The sequence below is a fragment of the Sciurus vulgaris genome, assembly GCF_902686455.1.
Source record: "Sciurus vulgaris genome assembly, chromosome: 4".
Lineage (NCBI taxonomy): Eukaryota > Metazoa > Chordata > Mammalia > Rodentia > Sciuridae > Sciurus > Sciurus vulgaris.
In genome coordinates, this window is record NC_136464.1 from 58,660,718 (window position 1) to 58,678,976 (window position 18,259).

The following is an 18,259-nucleotide window of genomic DNA, read 5'->3' on the forward strand; positions in this document are numbered from 1 at the left end:
GAGGATGTTTGGTGAACCTGAAGGTTTCGGCTCCAGCTCTGGAGCAAGGGGACCCTGGGATGCTGGTCTAGCCTGCTCCCATCTTTGTACAATGGATTTTGGTATTAATCATGTTAGTGAAGTATTCAGGAAAGAAGGAGAAAATAAAAAGTTTGCAATCTGCTCTCATAGGAATGACCTTGTCTCTGTTTGACTTTTCCTCCTCTGAAGGTTCCTGCTTTGGACTAAGGTGGTTTACACCTGTGAGTGAAGTCCCGCTCTGTGGCCATGCCACACTGGCATCTTCAGCTGTGCTGTTTCACAAAATAAGTAACGTGAATCTCTTTAATGAACCTATCACTTTGCAATAGCAAATATATGTATTTAAAAATTCTCATCCACTCTTTCTAGTGGACCAAAGGGATTGGTATAAAACCACTGCAGGGGCTGGGGTTATAGCTCAGTTGGTAAAGTGCTTGCCTCCCAAGTACAAGGCCCTGGGTTCAATTCCCAGCACCACAAAAAAATAAAACAAACAAACAAACAAACAAAAACCACTGCAGTTTATTTCACACAATTCTCTAGTAACCTTTAATCACACCTCAGCCTTTATGAGTATGCACTGGACATCCTTGGATTGTTCCTTGGAATGCCATTTTATTTTAAATAGGAGATCTCTGGTTTTTATGGCCAACATAGCGGGGGAATTTGCTTGGGCAGAATAAGTGCCTCACATGATATAATATTGGGGAACCAAAAGACACACTTTGCTCCAAATATTTGAAATTTGCTCTACAATAAGAGTTTCTTTGCTCTGAATTTTAAAGATTCCTGAGTCCTGACCATCAACATTTACCTTAAGATGGGTTGCAGCCCCTTAATCCTGCCAGTTTCCATCTTAACTGCCTGATAAACCTCAGGGGTTTGTGGGAATGGGATAGAGAGATGTCTGGAAATGCCCTGAAAGGGGAAACAACAGACAGAAATGTAACACAGAAACCAACAGGATGATGTGACAGAGAGGGAGCCTGGGAGTGAGGAGCTGGGAAAGGAGGGTCTTAGGGGAGTTACTTCCGTCGGTGATGATAAAGGAAGATGTGACAGGCAAACTGTCCCAGGAAACAGGTTGCAAGACATTTGCACTCAAGAAGAATTGAGGAGAATTTTTTGGGCTCGGGATTGGGCTCAAGAAAGCAGGATTGAAGAGAGGAAAGGGTTGACCTGAAAAGTAACAAAGAAAGATCTTGGCCCACGCCACAGGAAGCTAAGAAGCTGGAAAATTTCTCCAACTGGTACAGTTCAGAACAGAGGCAAAGGTTCAGGCCTTTATACCCTCCATGGACCAACCCCCAAGGCCTGAAAAGAAGCATTACTTTGGGCAAGGTAGCCCTATTCTGCCAAGGGCAATTCCCAGAGAAAGACTCAGCTCAGAGCTGTCAGCAGCTGCCAGACTCCTGATAGCAGAGTCAGGGCTCAGAGAGGCAAGAAAGGTTCAAAGCTGCACCTGAGAAGAGGTGCCTTCTTAAATTTTGCACCCTTTTTGGCTTCCTTGCTTCACCTAATCCCAGCCCCCAGGTGGGAGATAGAATCTGGATACCAGCACCGTCTAGAGAAATGGACCTTTGGGCTCAAGAATGAGATGAAGCCTTATGAGCAAAGGCTAGAGTAGGAGTATGAGCATCACACGGAGGCAGCAGCAAATGCAAAGATCCTGCTGCAAATTTGGCATGAGTGTTTGGAGCATCCTGAGGGAGGACATGCTTAGCAGAGAGGGTTAGGCCAAGAGCCCTCTATCATGTAACCCAGCACACATTTTAAGTGTGATGATTTTGGTTTATGTGCATAGGGGATCAGAATGAAGGAAAACAAACATCCAGAAATATGGTGTCGGAACTCACTCTTGAAAAGTAGGTTTTAATGAAGTCAGACTGAGTCTTTTGAAAGCAGGGCCCCACTTTGGTGGAATGACTAAGGTTTGGAATAATAATCTCTCAGCCCCCAATGGGGTCTTAAGTTTTGACGAATAAAGTATGAAAAAATGCTTTTTAAATTGTCTCTTACACCAATTATGAGAAAATTAAGAGAAGTGAGAAAAATTAAGCTTTGGGTTTTAGAATATAAATTTTATGCTCAGTGAGTTAGTATGCAATGCTGAATTTCTTTGCCTTTGAGATACGATTAAGTTTTATAGAAATGTTAAGGGAGAGAAAAGAATTAGGTTCCAAATTTTAAAAAAAGACTAGACGAAAAGAAAAGGTTAGATAAAAAAAAAAAGTAAGATGAATGGACTAAATTGCTTTGGTTCATAAAGGGATATGTCAGCGTTTGTGGTACTTTTTCTTTTTTGTTTGATTGTATTTGTTTATTTTTTAAAGATTTTTTAAAATACATATATACATTTTTTAGATGTTGATGAACCTTTGTTTTATTTGTTTATTTATATGTGGTACTGAGAATTGAACCCAGTGTAAGTGTTCTACCACTGAGCCACAACCCCAGTTTTGTGGGGTTTTTTTGTTTGTTTTCTTTTTTTTTTTTTTTTTTTTTTGGGTACCAGGGATTGAACTAAGGGGCACTTAACCACTGATCCATATCCCCAGCTCTTTTTTGTATTTTTTAAAATTTAGAGACAGGGTCTTACTGAGTTGCTTAGTGCCTCACTAAATTGCTGAGGCTGACTGAATTGTGGTACATTCTTTGAGTCAAATTTTTATGTATAACTTGGTTTACTTAGGATAAACTTGATTTGTTTTTACTTAAAACTATTGTTCACAACTTACATGTTTTGCCATCCCCTTAGAATATCTTAAACTATAACCCACAATAAGGGGGAGCAGAGAATGGAAGTTCAGAGGATTAGACAAAGAGGATTGAAGGGAAGGGAGGGGGGACAGGAAAAGGAAAGACAGTGCAGTGAATCTGACATAACTTTCCTCTGTTCACATATGAATACATGATCGGTGAATCTCGCCACTGTGTATATCCAGGAGAAATTAATTTAGAAAATAATAATAACTGGGTAAATGGCAAAAAGATCGATAGAGGGAAGGGAGCAGGGGGTGGGGAAAGAGAAGGGAAAGGAGCGGTACTGGGGTCTGAATTAGAATAAGATATATTCCAGCTGGGTGTGGTGGCGCACACCTGTAATCCTAGCAGCTCAGGAGGCTGAGGCAGGAGGATAATGAGTTCAAAGCCAGCCTCAGCAAAAGCGAGGCCCTAAGCAACTTAGTGAGACCCTGTCTCTAAATAAAATACAACACAGTGCTGGGGATGTGGCTCAGTGGTCGAGTGCCCCTGAGTTCAATCACTGGTACCCCACATCAAAGAAAAAAAAAAAAAAGATATATTCCATACATGTATAATTATATCAAAATGGATTCTACTGTTATGTATAACTAAAAAGAAAGCAAAAACAAAACAAAAAACCAGTAAGTTAAGGAACAACTGGATTTACCAGACAATGGAAAAAGCAAAGAATTCTTCCCTGTAAACTTTGGTAGAACCATGGTCACATCGTTCTACTGACACTTTGATTTTAGACTTGCCTTCAGAACAATAAGAAAATAAACCTGTTATTTCAAGGCAAAAAGAAAAAAAAAAAAAAAGGAATATCTTAAACTAATCAAGTTTATAATTCTATAGGTATTGTTGATGGATATTTAAAAATCTGCATTAGAAAACATTATCCCAGTGATTGAAAAAGCTGAGGCAGGAGGATCACAAGTTCAAGACCAGCCTCAGCAACTTAGCGAGACACTGTCTCAAAATAAAAAATATAAAGGGTTGGAGATGTGGCTCAGTGGTAAAGTACCCCTGAGTGCAATCCCCAATACCTAAAAGAAACAAAAAAGAAAGAAAGAAAACATTATAGCAGCCCCATCGGATAGGTTTACTTATTACCCATTTTTTTCCATGCTGGGGATCAAACCCAGGGCCTAATGCATACCAGGCAAGTGCTGTGCCACTGAGCTACATCCCTAGCCCTAACCCCATTTTATAGATGAGAAACTGTGGCTTAAGGAAGTTAAACAATTTGCTCAAGAGCACTGTTAGTTAGCAGATAGGAGCCAAGTTACAAAGCCTTGCAGTAGGATGACGAGTTCCATTAGTTGTGTTTCTTGTTCTCAAGTTAGAAGCCACTGTTCTCTCCACTTTAGACCCCAGCAACCCAGACCTGAGCCTCCATCACAGGAAAGGACAGCATTGCCAGAAAATTGCAGGCCATGGTGGCCCACGCCTATAATCCCAGATGCTCAGGAGACTGAGGCAGGAGGATCAAAAATTCAAAGCCAGCCTTAGCAACTTAGAAAATCTTAAGACAATACTACTGTGATTGATATAAACATACAACATAGTTTATTTTCCTGTTTCTTGATTCTTTTTTATTTTTATATTTTGGCCAGAAAACACAAATAACATACTAACCTTTGTCACTCTGAGTGGGGAACTAAGGGCCAGAAGAGCAGAGGATGGTATCATCCTGGATTTTCCACTTTATCCAACCTACCCACTGGTAAGCTTTTTCTAATTATTAACACAAAATGTGTATAACCAACAATGATTTTACAATGATTTTATCTTTTTTTCCCCCTTGTAGGACTTCCATGAAGTAGAGAACCTGATAGAGGTTGGTGAAAAGAATCAAATTTGAGCCTGTGTGATTCAGTCATTTGTTATTGTTTGAACACAAAGATTTGGTATGACTTGATCCTGAAAGACAGTCCTCTACCAGTATAAATGTTCTAATGGAATCTCAGCTGAGTAATGCAGGGTAATTTCAGGTTCGAATTTTAATATTCAATCTGTTTGGTGAAAAAGTTGACCACTTATTTTTTTTATTTTATTTTCGTCAGCGTTAGGGCTGGGACTGTCACTCAGTGGTAGAGCACTTGCCTAGAATATGCAAGGCCCTGGGTATCATCCCTAGCACTGAAGAAGAAGAAGAAAAAAAATCAACATTAGCATCCAGGGTGGGAGAAAGACTTGTGGGGCAGACTGAGAGAGAAAGACCTGAAGGAGATGCAAGAGAGAGCGAAGGACATCTTTAGGAGATATATGCCTCTAGGAGAACACAAGCCTTCAGACAAAGAGGGGGTGTTGAATTTCTATCCATTTCTAGCTAGAAGGAGAGAAATGACCTGAGGCTGACCATACAAGTTCAGGTATGAGAGTTGGGGATTTCTGACAGAAATGGTCATTCTAAGAAATCTATACAAACAACACAGAGGGTAAGAGGGGAAGCTGCCTGGCAGTTGTTAGTGTCTCTAATATCTGTGGTGGGAGAGAGACTGAGGTGGCAGGTTGTGCCTTGGTGGAGACCAGGAAAGTTTGAGTACTCCAGAGAAGACAAGACACAGCCTGGCCCCCTCATGGGTCTTACATGAGCATGCGCTTAATAATAACAGCAACAACAACAATAACAACAATATAATAATAACAGTGTTTTTGAGAGTCTCCTCTATGCAATACCATGTGCTAAGTGTTTCACTTGCATTATCTCATATAATTCTGTATATTTTCCTGCGAGGTAGGCACTACAGTTATCCCGCAGAAGTTTTGGGGGCATCAGAGTAGCTCCAGATGACCAGGTTCTTAGTATGCTGGGTAGGAAGGGCCCAGGGCAAGAGCTGTCATGAGAAAAAAATGATGCTGTTAAGTTGTCTATTGTGGGCACCACTGGAGTGTTTCTCAGTGAATTTTCAACTACAGCATTTATGATATCTTTAGTGTTTTGTTTCATCTAAGTTTTCAAAGAGTATAAATGAGTATCATGGATTCTGATTTTATATCTAGCCTCAACCATGGCTTGAGTTTTGGAGATAAGCCAAATTTATATAAATTAACTGCTTTATTCACTTTGGTGAGAACGTGGAAAATATTCATCATGGTAGACCTTGTTCATGAAAGAAAAAGCTTAACCTGGTCTCTCTAAGCCTCAGGGTCAGCATTTGTAAAATGGGATAATAAAAATAAAGGTCTTCTTACCATGAGTATTGTTATTTTGTGTTCTTCCCTAGAAACTGGTACTCAGATTCCCAGCTGAGAAATAAACTTTCAAATCAACATGTGAATCCAGACAGAGAAGGGCAGTTAGACTGAGGGTAGAAAGCAGATGGGATCTGGCCTTTCTTTGGGAAGGGCTATTGTTCAACTCAGAGGGTTTCTACCTCTTTGTGTCACTGAGGAAGAAAACTCAGGTACCACCCAAGGCAGAGGGAGTTTTGGCCATGGGAACAGGAGCACTTCAGTTCTTAGAGAAATCAAAGCCACCTAAGGATGGCCATATGACAGCTATGTAATCATCTACTTCACCTGGAGGCTGGGTGGTCCTAAAAGATGACTTTTCGGGGAGAAGATTGTCCCTCATAGTCTCCCTCAGCACCAAACCATTTCCAAATAAACAAATAATGTTCTTGGGTTTGAGCAAGGTGAAGTGTAAATCTCAGGCCGAGTGAACTCAGGAATCTTGAGAAAATGTCATCTTTTCCATCTGTCCCAACCTAAGTGAAAGTGGTATGCCTGCTGAGCAGAGCAGCACAAGACAAGTTCCCTAGTCTCCACTTCCAGTTGAGTTGCCAGCTGAGTCCTAGCATGTGGAATGTTCTAGTTGCTGCTTCAGGTACTCAACATGTTATTTTATGGCCACTCACAACAATTCCAAGAGGTAAGAATGAGTGTGTATGAGAAAGAGAGAGAGGCAGACAGACAGACAGACAGACATCCTGGGCTCTCTGAGTTCCTTCTCTGTGGTGAAAATACCCACTGAAAGTAGTTTGTGCCTTGAGGCATGTGGTAACCACTCATGGGCCACGTCTATTTTGAGGCTGACAGAGGGTAATAAGTGACTCCTGAGAGGCCCTTTGGGTAGCTAGGAAACTGGACATCCTTGAGCAATATTTGAAGCCCTAAAACTGAGCTAATGTCCTTGGGGACTGAAGAACATGGAGGTGCCTATCTCACAACAAGTGCTCAATGAGAGGTCATTCCCCATTGGGCGATCAAGAACTTGAATGTGCTCCTGAGGACTTTTCCGTCCATGTCCACAGATGGCCATAGGCGGCACAATGGTCCAGGACACCCACTATTCTCCAGATACTCGAAATCTCCTTGTCCGGCTTTGTGATTGTTACAACAGGTAAATGTGATTGTTAAGTGTCTCAGCACTGTGAGGAGGGCTGAGCACCTGCATTTCTAGTGCTAGCTTGGTCTGTCTGTGCTGTGTTCTGTCAAACCACGACTCGTGGAACCAGCTTCTTTCCAGGAAGATAGTACTACTGGCTCCTCTATCCCCTCCTGCTGAGCTGTCTGGGCAGCTGCCCTGGGCCTGTTTCACATTCTGTATAACGGGGTGGCCTGTGAAATGGGTTTTTCCTAATCCATCCTGTTTATGAACAAGATCCTTTCTAGAGACCCTGGAAGTGAACACAGAGAATCTGCCGAAAATTGAAAACTCAGGGAGGGTGCAAGGACTCATTCTCACCCTTAAAGGAGAGGCTGCTGGGCAGACGCCAGACTTTGACTTTTACTCCAGATATTTTGCTCCATGGGCTGGTGTGGCTGAAGATCCGGTAACAGGTACTTTTTCCTTACGTCCAGGGTAGGGTTAAGTGGAAGAGAAGCTAACAGTGTAGCTATTTGAGTGTCCTTCATGTCACCTTGCAGGTTACTTGGGTTCTGAGCTGCTTTTGTTTCTCTCTCTGCCTGCCCTTTCATCTGCTCACTGAAGTCTCATGTGACAAACACTATAAAGGAGACATTACGGCAGGGTCAAACTGTGGTGTCAGACAAACTGCATTTGCATGGCTAGCTTCCTCGTTCTGGACCTTGGGCAAGGGACAACATTTAAAAAATCTCAGTTTCCTCTTCTATAGTGTGGCTAATACCCCAAGGATTATGTAAACACAATGCATGCTCAGTGCTTAGTACAGTGCCTGGCACTTGGGCAGTATGCAACAACCACTAACTGTTTTTATAACAAAGAAACTGGATCCCTGTGTCAGTACCTCCAGATCTTCCTCCAACCTGAGACAGAGGGATGAAATAAAAGATGGACAGGAATGTCATGCCTCTCTCTCTTTTTCTTCCTTTCTTCCTTCTCTCCCTCTCTTCCTTTCTTATCCTGGACATTGAACCCAGGGGCACTTTACCACTGAGCTACTTATTCAGACCATTTTACTTCTTTTTAAAATTTTGAGACAAGGTCTCACTAAGTTGCTGAGGGCCTCACTAAGTTACCCAGGCTGGCCTCGAACTTGCAATCCTCCTGCCTCAGCCTCTTGTGTTGCTGGGATTATAGGTATGTGCCACCATGCCAGGCTGTGTCCTATTTTCATCCTCTTTAAGACCAGTGGGCTGAGCAGCAAGGGTGGGAATGCTTGATGGAGGAAGTTTCTGGGTGGAATGGGGCTGGAGGAGGCTGGGTAGAAACTTTGAGCCTCCAATTCTGGTCAGATGATAGAGACCTGGATGGTTCAGGACATTGATTTAGTTATTCTCTGAGGAACAAAACGTGAAATTCAAAGCTCAGCAAACAAGCACTTTTGAGTACTCAGGAAAATGCCCAACGACATCCAAATAGTCCAATGTAACCTTTGCCTGTGGAAGAGAATTACTGAGATTTCCACATGCACAGTTGCTTTCCAAAGATTTTAATTGGCACAAAGAACACATGCTCCCTCCCTGCTCCCCCATGTTTCTTCTAGAGTGTGAAGGTTTTTTGACCACGATGACCAAGTTTGGGGGTTTTCTTGGGAACTGAAGGGTTTTTTGGAATGTGGAACTTTCAGTGTTAAAACCAGGTTGGTCTTGGGCAAACCAGGATGGTTGGTCTCCCTACTTAGATATCCTCTAACAGTAAGTTTTCCTGAAGCAGGGAACATTTCCTTCTTTTTCTTTTCTCCCCCAAAGACTTTTCTGTTAGTTGTGACTTTAAATTTTGTTTCTTCATTTTTGTATCTCATCTATGATATTTTGAAAAAAATTTATGAAAAAAAATTTGACTATAAAGAAAGTTCTTTTGCCCTTCAAAGCCCAAGAATATTGGCTTGGAGAAAAAATTTGGCTTTTTGGTCAGAACTCCCCACTTTCCTTGTATATGTCCTCTACGAGGAAGGAGATATTTTCCTGGAAAGTATAGAAAGATTTATGTGAAGGCCTGGTTTTCCTACCAAGAGTGGACAGTGAGCTGGTAGACAAGATAAGAATTAAAACCAGCAACCAGGCAACTTAGCAAGACCCTAAGCAACTTAGCAAGACCCTGTCTCAAAATAAAAATAAATAAATAAAAAGGCTTGGGGAATGTGGCTCAGTGGTTAGGTGCCTCTGGATTCAATCCCTGATACAAAAAATAAATTAAAATAATATAAAATAATAATAACATAAAATAATAATACATAAAACCTGAAGCCTAATTCAGCCTTCAGAAACAGTAAGGGAGATTTGATACATGATTTAGAGGAGTGTATTCATAAATTCTATGTCTTCCTTTCTATCTCCATTCATAATTCCACATTCTGCTGTGGCCTGGTCAATATAAAGATTAGAAGACCTAAGGTTTACTCAAGCTGGGTAATTAATTGTAATATCTTATAAGTTTACTGCAGAGTTACCTCTGTTTTCTTTGTGATTGTCTCATAATATTTAATTTCTTTTCAGGGTCTACACATACTATTCTTGGCAGCTACTGGTCCCAGCAACTGGGGAAGCAAGAAATGCGTGGTAGGACAGCTCTTTCCAATTTCATTTTTATTTGTCTAACTTTAAGTTAATGTTCCTTCTCATGTTATAAGTCTCCTGTGTGAAATACCCCCTAAATATCCTTAAATATCCACCACTACAAATATCCTCCACCTCTGCTTCCCATAATACACAAACATTCCTGATGCAGTAAGTGCCCAATAAGTGTTGTTGAAAGAGTTAATTTGTTGTATAACTTTGGCTCAGAGAGATTATTTATAATGTAATAGATTAAGACTGGGTGATGGGGGCTGGGGTTGTGGCTCAGTGGTAGAGCACTTGCCTAGCATGTGTGAGGCTCTGGGTTAGATTCTCAGCACCACATATAAATAAATGAATAGCCCATATCTCTCACCATGCACGAAACTAAAGTCAAAATGGATTAAGGACCTCGGAATCAGACCAGAGACCCTGCAGATTATAGAAGAAAAAGTAGGTCCAAATCTTCACCTTGTTGGTCTAGGATCAGACTTCCTTAACAGGACTCCCATAGCACAAGAAATAAAAGCTAGAATCAACCACTGGGATAGATTCAAACTAAAAAGCTTTCTCTCAGCAAAGGAAACTATCAGCAATGCGAAGAAAGAGCCTACAGAGTGGGAGAATATCTTTGCCAATCATACTTCAGATAGAGCACTAATCTCCAGAATCTATAAAGAACTCAAAAAACTCTACTCCAAGAATTCAAATAATCCAATCGACAAATGGGCTAAGGAAATGAATAGACACTTCACAGAAGAAGATCTACAAGCAATCAACAAACATATGGAAAAATGTTCAACATCTCTAGTAATAAGAGAAATGCAAATCAAAACCACCCTAAGATTCCATCTCACCCCAATTAGAATGGCGATTATCAAGAATACGGGCAACAACAGGTGTTGGCGAGGATGTGGGGAGAAAGGTACACTCATACATTGCTGGTGGGGCTGCAAATTAGTGCAGCCACTCTGGAAAGCAGTGTGGAGATTCCTTAGAAAACTTGGAATGGACCCTCTATTTGACCCAGCTATCCCACTCCTTGGCCTATACCCAAAGGACTTAAAATCAGCATACTACAGAGATACAGCCACATCAATGTTCATAGCTGCTCAATTCACAATAGCCAGACTGTGGAACCAACCCAGATGCCCTTCAATTGATGAGTGGATAAAGAAACTGTGGAATATATATACAATGGAATATTACTCAGCCATAAAGAATGATAAAATTATGGCATTTGCAGGCAAATGGATGAAATTGGAGAATATCATGCTAAGTGAGATAAGCCAATCTCAAAAAGCCAAAGGACGAATGATATCGCTAATAAGTGGAGGATGACACATAATGGGGGGGAGGGAAGGGTTAGTGTTAGGGTTAGAGTTAGGGTTAGGAAGGGGGGCAAGTATGGAGGAAGGAAGTACTGTATAGAGGGTAAAGAGGGGTGGGAGGGGTGGGGAGAAGGGAAAAAATAACAGAATGAATCAAACAACCTTGTTCTATGTAAATTTATGATTACACAAATGGTATGCCTTTACGCCATGTACAAACAGAGAAACAACAAGTATCTCATTTGTTTACAATAAAAAAAAACAAAAAAAAACAACAAAAAATAAATAAATAAATAAATAAATAGAAAAATGTCCATCAACAACTAAAAAAAAAAAAGACTGGAGGATGAGCAAGGTTAACTTATATGTTATTGTTAGTCACAGGATTGAATGAAATTATTCTTGAACCAAGTCCCCTGGTGATGAATATATTGTCAGGGCCATAGCCAATGGAGGCTGCACTGTTCTGATCATCAAAGCAGGACTCTAATCCCAAAGGATGCAGGTCTGACTTCCAGGGAGGATTAGGTCTCTGTGACCCTGGTAGATAGCAGGTTGGCTATTCTCTTTCCTTGGTGAGTCTAATTACTCTCCTAAGCATTGACCTCCTGGAAGGCTAAGGCCATGCCTCTTTTGTCTCCCAGGCACATGTGGGTGCTTGAATATGTTATGAGTAAATGAACTCCCTCTGTCCTCTTTAGAGCCAAGAAGATGGGGTCTTCTCTGGAGGGCCAAAACCATTCCTCTTCATCTTCTTAGACTGTTGGTCCATGGCTCTATCTTTTGACACATCCTTGCTTATACTTAGAGGAAGTTAAGGGTTGGGTATACTAGAGAAAGTGGTGCAGGAAAAGACCCAGGAAGGGAAGAGGTGGGGTTGTGTGTTTCTAGATCAAATTATGTTTATGGCCCTCTCAATCTTCTGGAGACAGGAGTGGAGGTGAATACTACCATGAATGGATGAAGGAATTTATATTTTAAATTGATCTGGAAGGACTCTATGGTATATTAGTTTATATATAAATTTTTATATTTTTTACATATTTTTTGGTACCAGGTATTTAACCCAGAGGTGCTTAACTACTGAGTCACATCCCCAGTCCTTTTTAATTTTTTATTTTGAGACATGGGTCTCACTAAGTTGCTCAGGCCTTGCTAAGTTGCTGAGGCTGGCTTTGAACTCACCATCATCCTGTCTTAGCCTCCTGAGTCACTGGGATTATATGTGTGTGCCACCATGCCCTGCAACTCCAGGGTTTATAATAAGAGATCTTTCATTATCTTCTGTTAATTACAGAGTGTGAAAATGTTCATAATTTGTGATTCCATTTCTTTCTTTCTTTCTTTCTTTCTTTTTTTTTTTTTTAAAGCATTTCAGTGTTCTTCCCGAGGAGGAGAACTGGACATTTCGCTACGACCCAATGGACGAATTGACATTAAGGGCGGTGCTGCTATTGTCCTAGAGGGCACGCTGACAGCCTAGAGATTGTGCTGTGATGCTGCAATCTATAACGACAGTGTGGTCTCCATGGAAGGAGACATAGGGGCTTCCCTTAGCAAACCAGCTTGGTAATCCACTTAACCCTCATGTTAGGAAGAAGAAGACATGTTGATGGAGATTTAATAATGCTTCCAGATGAATTAACTTATGGAGTTTGGGCTGAGTGTATTTGAAATGTAAATAATGAGTAGTAAAAAATGACATCACTGATTTTGATTATGACTACAAATCAAAGAGTGAAAAATACATTTAGTAGAAGTGAGATTAAACCATTTAAACTTAGGTGTGAGTGCCTGATAGAATATTTTGCAGCCATTTAAAAGCCTCAATAACTATGGAGAAATTAGAAAGCTATTTCACAATATAATACTAAGAAAAAGTACAGTAGGTCATAAAATGTTCACAGTGTTATGCTGTGACTATGGAGAATATGAATTTATATGAACAAGTATGGGCTGTGAAGATAGCGAAGTGAAAAATAGCTAATGTGTGTGGAGGGAGTAAGAATGGAAGTAACTCTAATGTATATAAAAATTGTTTCCTTCATTGCTGCCCTCATGTACAATAACTAAAAATTAGGACATAACCCAAAAAATTAAAACAAAAAAAATTTGTATTGGGCTACCTCCTGTCATTGTAAAACTATACACTAAAAGTAATCTAATCTTTTAATCTTTTTTTTTTCTTTTTCTGGTACTAGGGATTGAACTCATTTGGGTTCTACCACTAACCTACATCCCCAGGCCTTTTTAATTTTTACTTTGAGGTAGTTTCACTAAGTTGCCAAGGCTGGTCTCAAACTTGTGATTTTCCTGCCTCAGCCCCCCAAGTGGCTAGGATTACAGGTGTGTACCATTGTACTTGGTTGATCTTTTTTGATATGTGGCCTTAGAGTGATAACTTCAAAGAGATTCTTCTCTTACCTTAATAAAATGTTTTAACATAATTTCATATTCAGTTAAATCTATAATATCGAACACCTATCGTTGACTTTGGAGTGTTTAACACTGATGCCAATTCTTAGCCATTTCACAAACCACAGGTTAATCAGTTAGAAATTCCTGTAGTGTTCCTAGTTTTTCACCTTAATTTCATTAAAGAGTGAGTTTATTGTTGCAGTAATCTTGTGTCTCTTCTGATTGGCAATAAAGTAAATAATTTACCAGCTTTCATGTCTCACCTTAACAAGTGATTCCTGGCCTCTCATATGCCTCACAACTTGTCATGACATAGCCACGGGTCATGATACCAAGGGCAAGAATCACTGCAGTGTGAGGTTTTTCCAATCTGGGACTGAACTATGTGAAGAATAGCAAAGTGAAAAATATAAATAGCAAAGTGAATTTTATATAAATTCATAGTTGAAAGTGCCTAAAACTTGCTTTCTTAAATGTATGCTAATTTCTTTTCTTTTCCTTTTCCTTTTTTTTTTGGTACTGGAAAATGAACTCAGGGATGCCCAACCACTGAGCTACATCCCTAGCTCTATTTTGTATTTTATTTAGAGACAGGATCTCACTGAGTTGCTTAGGGCCTCGCATATTTATTTATTTATTTATTTATTTATTTATTTATTTATTTATTTAGGTGCTGGGGATTTGAACCCAGGGCCTTTGCAAGCACTCTATCAACTGAACTATATCCCTAGCCCAGGGCTAGGAGTTCAAAGCCAGCCTCAGCAAAAGCGAGGTGCTAAGCAACTCAGTGAGACCCTGTCTCTAAATAAAATACAAAATAGGGCTGGGGGTGTGGCTCAGTGGTCGAGTGTCCCTGAGTTCAAACCCTGGTACCTGAAGGAACCTAAAAGGCTGGGGACATAACTCAGTGGCAGAGTGTCCCCTGGGTTCAATCCTTAGTACTGAAAAAAAAAAAAGAAAAAAAAAAAAAAGACGTCTTTAGAACATAGAGCTTCTAGGATTAGCATATGTGTGCAGTTTTCTGCTAATCTGAACAGAAGGTTTGAGAGTACTTTAAACACTAGTTCCAGTCAGGTTTTTTCCTGTCCATTCCACTTCTTTCCACCTTAACCTACTTGATCTTCCTAAGAAGGGATATAGGGGAACGTGGAGGGAGATCCTTAGAAATATATCCTTGCCTTCGGTTGAAAAAAGTGCTAATAGCAAAGTTGGCATCCCTTGCTGAAGTAGGCCAGGCTGTGCCAAAGTCTGAAATATCTACAAAATCACAGTGGCTAGAAAAAATGAATTCCATCAGTATGTATAATTATAACGTACCAATAAAAAATAAGGAAAAAAATCACAGCAGTTAAAAATAGCAAACATTTATTTCCTCTCACTTATCTGCTATAGGTCAGAAGGGGCTCTACTCCTTATGATCATGAGGGACCCAAGCATATTTTTTTCTTTCTGCCATCTCATCTCCTGTTTGCTGCATCAGGAGGAGAGATAGTATAGAATCTCAATGTGCTTTGGATCAGAATAATAGGTGTCAGTTCTGTTTGCAAATTGTTGACCAGAATTGGTCACATAGGCCCAACTAATAGCAAGGGAGCTGAGAAATATGGAAAAGCACATGGGTATGTTCTGTATACAACACAGAGCTGCCACACCCAGGGAAGGTTTCCAGGCCACTTAGATGGCTTAGTTCCCCACTAGGGTGGCATTAGTTGGGTAAATTCATCAGAGTCCAGAGTCCTAGGGGTGCAGGCTCAGGAACCTATTATGCAAATACACCAAGAATTATCCATCTCTCAGAGGCAGACTCACATTAACTTAGTGCATAGAGAAGGACAGGTAAAATCAAAATACCAATTTGTTATTTTATAAATAAGAAATGTAACACGTAGCCCATTTTCTGCTGCTATAACAGAATACTACAGACTGAATAGTTTAGAAAGAATATGAATTTATTTGACCTATGGTTGTAAAGAATAGGAAATTTAATATCAAGGTGCTACCATCTGGGGAGAGCCTTCTTCCTTTTTATTTATTTATTTTCAATACTGGGGATTGAACCCAGGGTGCTCTACCACGAGCTACATCCCTAGTCTTTTTTCATTTTTATTTTGAGACAGGGTCTCAGTTGCTGAGGCTGGCCTCAAACATATGATCCTCCTGCCTCAGCCTTCTGAGTTTCTGAGATTATAGGTGTGTGCCACCGTGCTCAGCAGGGAAGTTCTTGCTGCATCATAAAATGAAGTCATTACGTCAGGAGCACAAGAGGGGATAGAAATAACGTACACATTCTCTGGATAATAACCTTAATCTGTTCATGAGGGCAATGACACCATGATAATAATGGGTTTGCTTTTTAGTTCTGTTTTGTTTTGTTTTGGTGGTGGTGATGTTGGGGATTGAACTCAGGGAGGAATGTACTCTACAACTCAAGCTACATCCCCAGCCTAAAGTTCTACATCTTCATGTTGCTACAATGGCAATCAAATTTCAACATGAGTTTTGAAGGGGACATTTAAATCACAGCACCATGGAGTACATTAAATTAGAACATTTTCTTCACATTGACATGTCGGGAAAGTCACATCATAATTGGAAGGCCACTTGGTGACTGTGGAGTTAAAACAACATGGCAGATGTCATTGAGACATGATAATGTACTTTACCAGTACATTAAAATCTCATCACAGCTCACGCAAATTATTTGAACTTGACCACATGTGCTCGGGTTGGGGTCAAATGTGATTTTAGATTTAGACACATTTCTTTTTAAAACCACTGTCCCTAATGCAAGCCAACAACTTCATCTAGCACTCAACAAAACAATGATGTGTTCCAGCTCTGTAGAAAAAACTGGCAATGCTGGGCTTATGAATTATTGTATCTGCCTACCATGCTTTATAGATTTTTTAATGGGATTTTCAAGGACACTTTTGGCAACACTCAATTTTTGTCTTATACACACTGAGAGCCTATTTCCAGAGTGACTCCCCGTGATCCCCAGGTCTGATTCTGCTATTCAGGCCTTTATGCCCTCTCCTCCCTCACTGCACCAGGGTTGGTCTCTGAGGCTGATGGTATGTCACTTCTGAGATTAGGTTACAAAAGACAGAACCTTCTGTTCTGGTTGATTTCTGCCTGTCTGTCTCTCTTAGATCGCTTTTCCCATGGGAAGTCAGCTATCTCATCATGCAGTTTGCAAAGAGGCCCATGTAGCAAGGAACTGAGGCCTCTAACCAACAGCCACTTAAACGAGCTGAGAAGTGGATCCTCAAATGATGGCAGCCCTGTTGATGCCTTGACCATAACTTTGTGAGAGGCCCTGAGCCAGAGGTACTTAGATAAGCTGCTCCAGATTCTTGACCCACAGAAACTAAGTTAATAATTATTTTTTTATGAGACTGAGGATTGAACCCAGGGACTTACCCATTCTACCAACGAGCTATATCCAGACCTTCTTACTATTGTTTTAAATTTCGAGATAGGTCTCACTAAATCACACAGTCTAGCCTTGAACTTGTGATCCTTCTATAAACTGCTCCTGGTTCCTGATCCATAGAAACTGATATTTTAAAAACTATTTGTTTGTTTGTTTATTTATTTATTTATTTATTTATTTATGTGATACTGGACATTGAACCCAGGGGCTTACTTATGGTATGCAAGCTACCTCTAAGCTATATCCCCAGACCTTTTTATTATTTAATAATTTTTTTCTATTTTTGTGGTACTGGGGATTGGACCCAGGGCTGCTCTACCACCAAACCATATCCCCATTCATTTTTATTTTTTCTTTTGAGACGAGAACTTGGTAAGTTGCCCAGGGTTGCCTCAAACTTGCAACCCTCCTGCCTCAACTGCAAAAGGAAGTTGAAATTACAGGTATAAGTGACTAAGCTAGCACATATTAATTTTATTAAGAAGATTTCAAACATATTTTAAATGAGAAAATACTATAATGAGTCCCCATGAAACTTTCACCCAGGTATAACAGGTTTTGGGGTTTTTTCCTAGTTCTTGGTGCTGGAGATTGAACCTGGGTCCTTGAACATGTTAACACAATAGGTGCTCTATCACTGAGCTACACTCCCAGCCTAGTTCAACAGTTTTTAATGCATGACCAATCATCTATACTTTCACACATTTCCCCTCCTTCCTGGATTACTTTGAAGCAAATTCCAGATAGACATTATATACTCTTAGTAGCAAATATGTCAGTCCTTATCTTTAAAATAAAAGTATGAGGGGGCTTGGGATGTAGGTCAGTGGTATAACACATGCTCAGCACACACACAGCCCTGGTTTTGATCCCTAACACCCAAAAAATAAATAAATAAAAGTACTCTTAAAAAAAAAAAAAAAAAAACTAACCTTAATAACAATCACATTTGTAGTAGACAGATTCATTTTTTTCTTCTTTTTGGTACTGGGGATTGAACCAAGGCTGCTTAAACCCTGAGCCACGTCCCCAGCCCTTTTTATTTTTTATGTAGAAACAGGGTCTTGCTAAGTTGCTTAGGGCCTCACTAAATTGCTGGGGCTGGCTTTGACCTTGTGATCCTCCTGCTTCAGCCTCCCAAATTGCTGGGATTACAAGCATGCACCACTGTGCTCAGTAGTAGACAGATTCTTAAGGTGGCCCCATGATTCCTGCCCACTAGTGTTCATGCCCTTGTGCAATCACCTCCCCTTGAGTGTGACTTCCTTTTAACTAAAAAGTACAACAAAGATGATGGCATGTGTGTGATTATGTATACCCATTACACAATTGTGTTACATAAGATTGTAGTACAATCTTGCAGGAAGAGATTTTCTCTCCT

The 18,259-nt window shown here is 40.2% G+C and overlaps 2 protein-coding genes across 5 annotated transcripts in view; both read left to right on the forward strand.

Moving 5' to 3' along the window:
* The window catches only part of PBLD (phenazine biosynthesis like protein domain containing), an 80,154-nt gene extending 66,464 nt beyond the window's left edge, over positions 1–13,690 (forward strand). For both annotated transcript variants that reach the window (XM_079135818.1, XM_079135819.1), the window contains exons 4-10: positions 211–309; positions 4,383–4,492; positions 4,577–4,606; positions 7,026–7,114; positions 7,376–7,554; positions 9,634–9,696; positions 12,395–13,690. In XM_079135818.1, coding sequence (XP_078991944.1) covers positions 211–309; positions 4,383–4,492; positions 4,577–4,606; positions 7,026–7,114; positions 7,376–7,554; positions 9,634–9,696; positions 12,395–12,507 — 683 coding nt within the window. In that variant the 3' untranslated portion in view covers positions 12,508–13,690. The remainder of the gene's footprint in view (positions 1–210; positions 310–4,382; positions 4,493–4,576; positions 4,607–7,025; positions 7,115–7,375; positions 7,555–9,633; positions 9,697–12,394) is intronic.
* A 2,381-nt stretch (positions 13,691–16,071) lies between these two features.
* Positions 16,072–18,259, forward strand: part of ATOH7 (atonal bHLH transcription factor 7) — a 29,017-nt gene continuing 26,829 nt past the window's right edge. For all 3 annotated transcript variants that reach the window (XR_013763109.1, XR_013763110.1, XM_079135829.1), the window contains exon 1: positions 16,072–16,772. The gene's annotated coding sequence lies outside the window, so the exon portion shown is untranslated. The remainder of the gene's footprint in view (positions 16,773–18,259) is intronic.